Genomic DNA, 10,816 nt, shown 5'->3' on the forward strand with positions numbered 1-10,816 from the left:
CCTGGGGAGCAGTGTGGGATTAATGGTCTTGCTCAGGGACCCAGAGTGGCAGTTTGCAGGAGTGGGGCTTGAACTCAGAACCTCTAGGGGTCAAGCACAATGCCATAAACACTAGGCCTGCGCTCCCCGAAGGACTGGCCTGAAGAAATTCAGTTTTAATCATATTATCAAAGAAAAAGAGGTTTAATGATTTTCTTTTAAGACAGCTTTGCATAGGCAAACTATCCTATGCCATCTTCTAAAGACATATTTTCCTAAAAAGCTAAAAAGAGTCTTGTTAGTCTCCCCTGAAGCTTTAACAATGCTGGTTGGTTGGAGGTGGTGTAGAGCAATGACCTACATATACAGCCCTCTGTTTGTTTTATGTCTCGTCTGAAACACACATCAGGAAAGGCTTGATACCTGCAGGCCCCCGTTATCTAAGAAGCATTTTTTTCCATCACCTGCTTCTGTAACATAAAGGGTACTTTGAACATGTATATATGTGCATATGAGTGTGGACGCATCACTATGGGAGTTTTTTCAGTTCAGTTATGGATGCCCCAGCAGAGACGGGTGAAAACAATTGTATTAAAGCAGCACAGGGACATCATGGTTGTTTTGGAAGCACCTGTGTCCTTCAGCATTACATAGAATCAAAGTGAAGCTGCTACCTTGCATGAACTCCCAGAAATGCCATTCTAAGGATTCTGCCAAAGGCAACCTGGATGACCCCAATAAGCATATGACGTCATATCACCAAATAATACTAAACATGTGGTCAAAGGTTTTTCCCATCTTCAGGGACAGAACATATCGACTTGTCATTTCAGATCCGTTACTGCAGTGTTTAACTTCTTACACCATAAATATCTGAGGTCCAGGTCCCTGCATTTGATGAGAACTAAATGTTCTGTTTGTTTTTGAGATCATATCAACTTCTAGTCACGCCTTAACACCTTTGCTTTGCTGTTGTTTTTCCATGATGCTTTGCAACATGTTGGGTCCCTTGTTGTATTTGTGTAGATTTAATTATGTCACATACACCTGGCTCTAAATTTTGGTAAAGAAATAATTAGATTAAGTACGATCATAAGACTAAATTTCTATTATTAAAATAAATACTATGCACACAAATGCTAATGTTTTAATACTAGAGTAAAGAACTTGCATTGGTTAATTAGAAACACTGGAGTCAGTAGCTTCATCCATTACAAATGTGTGCAGTACTATGGCAATATTCTGCTAATTTTGAAAATGCAAATTCCTGCAATTGCAACATCGCCTATAAATAAAAAACAACAAAAAAATGGCACATGACTGTGTTTGTTCTTGCAATAACTCTTGAAAATAACATTTCAGGGATGGATGTAAACACATGAGATTAGGGCTGCAACTAATAATTATTTTGCAAATTGATTAATCAATCGATTCTTTTTTTTATTAATAATCAAATTGCAAAAGGTTCCTTAAGGTGAAGCTAAAACTTTTCCACTTTAGGAGTTCTGGATAAAACATATTGACAGATGAAAATGTTTTTCTTATCTTAAATGCAAAATTTTTATTTTTTTTTACAATTTTCATATTACTGCTCTAATTGGGTTGCTCGGTCAGCTAAAGCCATGTTTTACAGTCTCTTTACTCCATTTAACGAGTAACCGTTTACCAAATTAGTTGACAATGATTTCAATAATCAAGAATCACACTTAACAGATTAAATGTTTCAGCCCTACATAAGATATATTCATATTTCAGCCACTGCTCTAGTGGGAACCATTGTCCTCCAACTTCTTCTGGTCTTCTTCCGCTTCTTTTTAACCAGGCTAACTTGGAAAGTGATCTCCCCCATTTTTACCAACATGTGGACTTAACAACTCGGGGTGAAAACACTTTAGACCTGGTTTACTCTAGCAGGACCCCACAACCGCCCTTGGTCATCAGATCACCTGTCTGTCATGCTAATTTCTTCATACAGGACCCAGCTAATCAGGCCTACATCAACAAATGCATTGAGGACATCAGCATCATTAAGAACATCACCACCTGAGAAAACCAAAGACCCTGGATGAATGGGGAGGTTCGGAAATCACTGAAAGCACGGCCCCCTGCTGTTCACCTTAATGAAACATGACTGCGTCTCCAGGTTCACCACCAATCACAAAGTGAAGTTTGCAGACGACACCACAGTGGCAGGCCTCATCAGAGACGACAACGACCTGGACTACAGAGAGGAGGTGGAGCAGCTGGTGGACGGGTGCAAAGGTAACAGTCGAATCCTGAACGTGGAGAAGATGAAGGAGATCATCCTCGACTTCAGGAAGAACCGGCCTCACCATCAGTGTGTCTGTGAATGGGTGAATGACTTAATGTAGTGTGAAGGGTGCTGGTCAAGTCTCCCAACTTGAAAAAGTACTATATAAGTACAGACCATTTACATCCTTTCACACATCATCCCCACATTAAAACAAGGTGGTGTCACCATCATGGCTTTGCCATACTTTTTCTTCTACGGGTTCCAGAAAAATGGTCGGTTATTTTTGGTTTCCTGGTACCTGTTTCATGTGTGTCATGGAAAGAAACATGGAAAAATGGCTGGGGAATGGATAGAAACCTGTTAGAGGCTGTAAAATACTTCAGATTTACTTTCAAGCAGGAAAACGATCCTCATTATAAAGGCATAAGGCATAAAGGAAACCTGCAACATATACAATATGGTGGGTAAATGTCACTAAAACATGAAGTGTGACTCCCAAAATAAAAGTCTTGGTTTTAAAAATGTCTTTTAACTTCACTGCAAAAATAGACCCCAGTTTGTAATATTGCTATACTACATTAATGATACATTGTGCAACTCTAGTAAAAACAGAATCAGTGTTCAAATAACCCACTCAATGTTTAGCCCTTAATCTGTGAAAAACCACACCACAAACCTGCTTTTCTAAGATGCTTTCCATTCGCTCTTGATGAGCTGAATGAGGGTCCAAATGACGGAGCAAGCAGAGTTATAATATGTTATTGGTACTTGTGGATTTTGACACTGCATCAATAGTTTTCTTTAAATTAAGAAAGCACAAATGGACAGTAACCCTTACAGTCATCCCTACAGTCGACCAATGTGATCACCTTAATGTTGGTTCTTGAATGAAGTCCAGATTAATACTAACACATATTAACTTTTGCTAAAAAAAAGTTCTATTTGCATTAATATAAAACAAAAAAGGTTCTATAATTAGTGTTATAATTTTTTCTTTGACTTTATTTAGTTTTCATGTTTGATTCATTTTTTTAAGCCTGGAAGAGGTTAAAGGAAATATATATACATTTTATTTTTTGTCACTGAAGAGAAGGATGGACATTTCTGCTTGTAGACATTAAACTAGGGCATAAAAGCAACCTGCGTGGCAGTGCTATCCTTACATTAAAACGGAACGACTCCCAATGATTGTCCTGAAAGACCTGCAGATTTAAGTTTTGTGAACAAATGAATACAAAATGTGACTCTTTAGACAGTCGGATCAAACTTATCCCTGTCTGTCTATTGTCAGGAGGCAGATTCCCAGTGGTCTACATTTTACTGCCTAAATTAATCCAGTATTAACAATTCAATCACAGCTATACTTGGATGTATATATCAGCTTCTTGTGGAAACAAATTCTTGCAGAATCTGGCCTTAAGGAAACTTTTGAGAGAAAAAATTGCAAAATATTTGCAGCTATTTTATTAATACAAAACAAACCAACAACAAAAATACTGATTTTTTCTTTACTTTGAGGTTAAAGGACACAATTGTTCAGCCTACCAGCTAAGTACTGCACATGAAGTTTAAACCTTTTGTCCTCATTTTGCTCAGGCAGTTGTACACCATAGATTTGGCAGCAACACCTTTATTTTATATCTCAAAAATATTTTGCATACTTTTGCAAACAATGCTGAATTTGGAAAACTTTTTGTTTGAAATTTTTTGTTACAATTTTTTTCACTTTCATTACTTCCATGATGTTGCTGTCAGGATAGAAGAAGAGGAGCTTGTGGGGGATTAAAACTACTGTACCTCTGTGTTCACCTGGACAACAGAATCAAGTAGAATCGCAACTGTGAAGTGATGCACAAGATGGAACAGAGCAGACTGTACTTCCCAAGGAAGCTTAGGTCCTTCTGTCTTTAAGGTAAGATGCTGTAGCTCTTCTGTCAGTCTGTTGTGGACAGTGTGATCTCTCTACTGCTGAGGTAACAGCATCAGAGCAAAAGACCTAAAGAAGCTTTCTCTGCAGGATCAATTAACTATTTTTTTCTCATTGAATTAAATACCAATCATATCTATTTCTTTTTATTTTATGTTCAGCAGCACAGATTTCTTTTTTAATGCCAAGGAGAAGGGTAACAGAGAAGCATTACCTCTAAACTGTATAAATTATCTAAAAGAGACTAAAAAGTGTATTTAACATTAATGTGAGCAGGTAAATAAGAAGATCTGCCAATGGAATAAGTATTTTACCCTAAAAATATTTGATAATTACACATTATGCTCTTGAAATGAGAGACTACAGTTGTTTTTTTTTCTCCCATTTTTAATTTTTCATTCCATTGACAGAGGGTCACAAGAAAAAAACCCTTATTTTAAGAAAGATTGACTTACTTAGATTACTTTTTTTTTTTTACAGTGTAATCCATTTTTCCACAACTGCTAAATCTAACATACCAAAGAAACCCACATATAGCTGTTTATATATAATAATAGTTTTCCTGCACAAAGCATTGCTGTACCTCTGAATAACAACTGTTTTATTTATTTTAATTTATTTTGTGGAAAATAGGCAAAACGTTTGATCTTTCTGACATATTTGTACAGACACACACCTCGCTAATGCTAAATTATAATGGACCCAAGATGATGAGACATTCTGTTATCTGGATGAAGCCCCGTGATCCGCTGTCACATGAAGGCTCATCCACCAAGGGCAGCACCTTTTTATATTTTATTTATTTTGTGTGCTGACATGCAGCTACACACTGTCCATCCTTTGAGGCCTGTCAAACTGCCAGAAAGTAGTCATCCAGCAGCTTTTGTGGCAAATCTCTGAATGAACACTCCTAAATGTCTTCCAACAATAGTGGGCTACGGATAGAGGTCAAACAGAGGTGAGAGCTGGTGCACAGCAAGTAAGCCAGGCACAGATGGATGTTGAGAACGAAAGGATAAATGAATGAAAGGATAACCGGGGAACTTCTATCAAAAATCCCGTTCTCTCAATTATCATTCTTCTGTCCGACTCTGTAAATAGGCTTAAGGAACTAGCAGGTGTAAAACTAAAAAAAATCAAGACTTTGTGGAAGAGTTGCAAGAAGAAAGTAATATAAGTGTTTAGAGTTTTCTTTTTTACTACAAACCCTGTAGAGGAAAGTGTAAACATGTTAAAATGGGTACTCTAATAAAATAAAACCAAAATGTTCTCCTTTACATTCATGTAAAACTCTTTGTGTAACCGAAAACTAACACTAAAAGTCATCTTAAGACATTCTTCAACAGGAAAGCGTGTCTGAGTTGATCCAGCTGAAGGGTAATTGATAATTAACACAGTAATAACATAAAAAACGTGACATAAAGATCAAGAACTTATTAAAAATATATTAAGAAAAAGAGGAAAGTAAAATACGAGTAAGTAAACTTCGACTACAGCATCAAGTTTAGGTACATTAAGAGTCATTGAGAATTATGACTAGACAGTAAACTGATATATCTCGCTACTATTTTTCAAAGCATGTCTGTTTTGGAACACAAAATAACACCTCTCAGATAGAAAGGTATGGAAGCATATTGCATTCATCAAAGAAAAAAACAAAAAAGACAGCTTATTTCATAATTACGAGATCTTTTCTCATAATTACAAGATAATAACTCATAATTATGAGATAAGATCTCATAATTACGGGATACAGATCTCGAAATTAAGAGATCTTATCTTGTAATATCAGACAAGATCTAATAATTACAAGATCGTATCTATGTATTTGGTCATGATTACTCAAGCTGTTAATGTAGTATCTCTAAGAAATCTGGTCTTCATGATTACTTAAAAATATCTGCATCTGTTCCACTGAACATTTCTCTGTACCGAGGTCCGACCTGATACACGTTGGAGTTGCGCTGCTGTTTTTCTCTTCATCAATAAAGTACCCTGCAATAACCCTGGGTTTACTACTTGTGGAGTAAGCATGCAGCCATATGACCAAACACGAAAATCTGTCAACAGCTCCGTTAATACAGATTCCGTATGGTTTTAGTTTGTCATATAAGTCAACATTGACGCATGAAGTTGGGAACTGGGTTTCTATAGAGACGTGGTCTTAGACGATTCTGAAGCCTCAGCTTTACTCCATAAGGATCTAGGATTTTTGAGCATGCACTAAGCAGTTTTTTAGGAAACCACCAAGCCAGCTGGAATGCATTTCAGATGCATTAATTTATCGTCATAAAGCATCCAGTGCTGGTTTAAATGCTCCTGCAGGAACAATGCAACTTCCAGCAAGTCAGAGTAGAGTTGTTTTTTTCGCCTAAAAATCATAAGGACTTAAGGTACCAGCAGAATGCTGACAAACTAAAACTAATTACGTCCACATTGAGGAAACTAAGTATTTCCCAGTGTCGCATACCTAAAAGGAAATAAAAGCATATTAAATCCGACAACCAACTCATTGTTCACATTTAATGTAGCGTCGCTCAGCAATGAACGTCCTTCCTGATCTCCTTAATATGACATTATCTCATAATTGTGACATTTATCTCATAATTATTAGATAGGATCTTATAATATTGAGATCAGGATCTCCGGATTACGAGATCAGTATCTCGTAATTAGGAGATTGTTTGCCTGGAAGAATAGGCAAGGCCAACAATTCCCTTTAACGACCCCCTTTCAGAGACATAGACAGGTATGGGACTTTGCTAACAAAAGAAGCCAAACGACCCCCATTCCAAAGGGGTGGACCCATTCGTCCTTTTCAATTTGCATGCTTTCTAAACAAAAACAAGGCCTTGGTGGGCTCTGTATATAGCCTTGAACTCAAAACTATTCCAGATATTTTGAATTGAATAATTTGATATTTTGGATGGGAACCGAAATGTCTTCAAACTTGGAAACAAAGTCCAGTGGATTGTTTTTTTGTTGTTGTTGTTTACTGTAGCCTGGATGGCTGAGAATCTTCACCAGCAACAGTTTATAATAAATTATGGAACCTTGGGGAACTGCAGGTTTCTTATGTAAAGGTTGAATGATGCGAACCAAACACTGTAAATAGTAATAACTATTGTTTGGAGACAGATTGTTGAGCAAATGAGACATTTTTAAACTTGTCTAAAAAAGCATGTTTACACATAGCTCTTTATTTAAAGCACAGAGGTACAAGCATTATTTGAGAATGAAACTAAAATTAACATAACCTATATTGAAAGGCTTCCCTTCTTTTTTTGTGATTTAATCAAGGCTGCATGAGAATTATTTGTTTTACATTTTTTCATACATTTAGGTTTATTTGTTTATTATCAGCTCGTATGAAGAGGCTTCAGTTCTGAACATAGCTTTAGGTATTGCTAAGTGAAAATCAGAGATTTCCTTTTTTTGCACTTTTTTAATACAAACTGGTTTTTTGTGGTAACAGTGTTGAAGACATATTTACCATCCATACTTGATCAATTACTTTGGTTTCCAATCAGAAATACTGACAGAAGTTTACAAGTCATCCTGAAAATAGACATAACACAATCTAAAATATATGCAACATTAAACAGTATAGAAAACAAGAATGTGGACCTATGGGCAAATACGAAATAAAAAATTAGCAAAATGTTAAAATTAGAGACCATGTTTAACACTGAGCTTAAAATCCCTTCCTGCCATGTTGAGAGACATTCTCCCTGTGTGTTTCTAGGTTACAGTGTGCGTTTAGTCAGATACTGACAGCTACTGAGTGTTGACATTTCTTAGAATCTGAACTGCAGCTCAGGCACCTCAGCAAGAAAACCAAAAAAATGGGTCAGTGTCTGCAGTCACGCTCCTGGCTCCCATGCTCTTTGTAGAGCGTGTGAGCTGGCTGATAGAGGTCCGTGTTCATTCGCAGCTGAAGTCCAAATGCAAGAGACCAACAATGGCCATCAGTGGCACTGTTATTAACCCTAATCTCAGACTACTTTTGGATGCAACCTTGTCTTCCCTAAACATTTATTTCTAGGAGTTCCACATGAACAAAAAGAGCTGCTCAACTTCAAACTGAATCTGCAGTCGACTTGCTGCAAAAAAAACCCCCAAAAAAACAACACTCATGTGAGACATAAATGCGCAGGAATAAAGGTCAAAGTTTAATTTCTTAATAGTCTAAGATCTGAATTTGTTTGTCGTTTGAAAAGATTCAAAATATATTGTTTTTATTTTATTTTTTACAATTTTACTGTACAAAATGACTGTAAAAGTAATGGTTACTCATATGGTTTAAAGACATTTACTGAACGCATGCAATGTATAAACAGAATAGCACAATAATAGTGATGTATTATTAATCAATTCATGATTGCTGCCGTGACTCTCTTATTTAAAAGCAGGGTTAAGTTAATCATTTCATTTATTTTTTCCCTACAAAATTGTTCCAGTGTTTTAACAGGGCTGATCCTGGAGCCACGGTCCTAAACTGGTTTGGCAAAAGAACCAGTTTGGTCATCCACAGGCTGAAAGCCCAGTCTGGGCAACATCACACCCTCACCACAATCTATCTGGTTAATCAACAGCAAAACAGTTAATATTTTATACGCCATGTTTTTAGATTATGATTATATTGAAATAAAACTAAGTCTGAAGTGCTAAACATAGTCCAAACAACATTTTGATTGCTTTTATATTTTAGCATTTCTATCAGCTTATCTAGCATGCGGCAAAGCTGTATTTCAGTCACCCCTGAGTTAAATAGGCTCACGTTTTTTGTGCTTTTAAATTGTTTACTTCAATGGAAAAATAATTTATAAATGCTTCATAAATGCTTGGTGAATCTTAGAATGTGAGAAACACAACAGCATCTGCATTAACCAACAGTGTTTGGTCTGTTTAGTTCAAAATTATACACATGGTCCAGTAGATCTGACCTCTATCTTGCAGCTACTAAATATAATGTCCCTGCAACAGGAATGTATCATCATGGCAATAGGTACTGTATGATTAAATTTTATCCATACAAAAGCATAATTATTCTGCATTCCTTTTATGAGTAGTGAGATTTGGGCTGAAAATAAGGAACATCAGTAAAAATCCGGTGTCTGCCAGGAAGCCCTTTGATATCCCCTTTGCCAGCAGAGGGGCCGGATCCATCGCAGAATGAAAGTCAACTTCTCTGCAAAACAAGAAAAATGATTTCCTTTTGCTACACAATGGATGTTTTTTTCCTGTGTCAGAGAGTCACCGGTACATAGCTCAGTCTTCTGGAATGGGGGAATTACAGTTCCCATGATAGATGTAAACAGGTCCCTCACAACCATAATACAGCTGAAACACATCTCCATAGCCGTGATCCCTCCACCAGGTGCACAGCTGCCGGTTCCAACCACAGGCCAGAGAGTAAAACAGTTCAGGATGCTCCATGCCGATCATTGTAAAGAAGTCCTGGTCCCCGAGGTGACCCCTGAAGCGATACTGGTCTGCTAGTTTGGCCACGTTGCTGGGCTTCAGCAGCTGGTTATAGAGAGCCGAAGCCCTCATGGCGCTTAGGTCCAAGAGCATTACACCGCTGTTAAAGCCTGGGAGCCCGTCAGGTGGAGGTTCTCCTACTCTGGTCTTAGGGTTCTCCTTACGGTACTGCCAGAAGGTGTGTCTGAGGGAAAAAGAAGTGTTAAGAAGTATATAAGTTAGCAAAACGGAACTTTGTAAACATTGACAAGTATGGGTATTTATTTCTACCAGAACTGTGCTCAACAAAACACCCTCGGATCGTTTACGTTAATCTGGTTCTCTCCCTTGGTAATTAATTAACTTAGTGTTAACAGACACCCCCGACCTCCATAATGCACACCCATTTTTTAATAATAATAAAAAAAGAAAACTTAATTTAATTGGTAACTTAACACCCATATATGACTTTAGCTAAATACTTGTGTAAAATATATATGTCTTTTGTGACAATAATGGTCGGTCAATAATTTGTTGACTTCAAACTGGTCTCTTTTACATGTAATACTTTATGTTCCAGTGTGAAACTGTACTACATCTCTGTAGGAAGCTTGTTGTTATCAGAAATCAGACCTACAACAGGGGTGTGATCAACAAACCGCAAAATACTGTTAGTAAGAAGGAATTGGGGAACATTCATGAGCGAATAATGAATCGAGAATGGCCCCCAGGACACACCTCTGGGGTATCTCTTTGTTCATGATGAGGCTCAGCGATGTGTGCTGACTAGGGGTGGAATGGTTCACAAAATCCACAGTTCGGTTCACGGTTTCGTGGTCACGGTTTTCGGTTCGGTTCAGTATATGTTTGTTGTTACATCGAAAAAAAAATGGATCATGGATCATTTCCGCATGTTTTGCTGCTTTGAATTTTATCACCTCACGCATGCCCTCTACGATCTCCAAGGAACTCAGAGCGGAGTGGACGGGAGCCACAGCGGAGGCTGTAGGCTTTGCTTTGTGCAGGCGGTCTGGAGTGTAGCAGGGCGGAGCGGAGCGGAGCGCTGACAGAGTATGAGGGATTTCGGGGTTAGCCTGACATGTTGGTCATGTTGCTGTTAGCATAAACAAAACGTGTTGCACAATGCTTGCACACTGTTGCACTTTTATCCACAACTTTCTTTCCGCCGTCAT

General features: G+C 37.6%; 1 protein-coding gene across 1 annotated transcript in view; it reads right to left on the reverse strand.

Annotated features, from left to right (window-relative positions):
* Positions 1–7,529: 7,529 nt before the first annotated feature.
* Positions 7,530–10,816, reverse strand: part of xxylt1 (xyloside xylosyltransferase 1) — a 31,046-nt gene continuing 27,759 nt past the window's right edge. The window contains exon 5 of the mRNA XM_015400948.1: positions 7,530–9,828. Within this exon, the coding sequence (XP_015256434.1) occupies positions 9,432–9,828 (397 nt within the window). The 3' untranslated portion in view covers positions 7,530–9,431. The remainder of the gene's footprint in view (positions 9,829–10,816) is intronic.

This window comes from Cyprinodon variegatus, unplaced genomic scaffold (genome assembly GCF_000732505.1).
Source record: "Cyprinodon variegatus isolate N-32 unplaced genomic scaffold, C_variegatus-1.0 Scaffold1163, whole genome shotgun sequence".
NCBI lineage: Eukaryota > Metazoa > Chordata > Actinopteri > Cyprinodontiformes > Cyprinodontidae > Cyprinodon > Cyprinodon variegatus.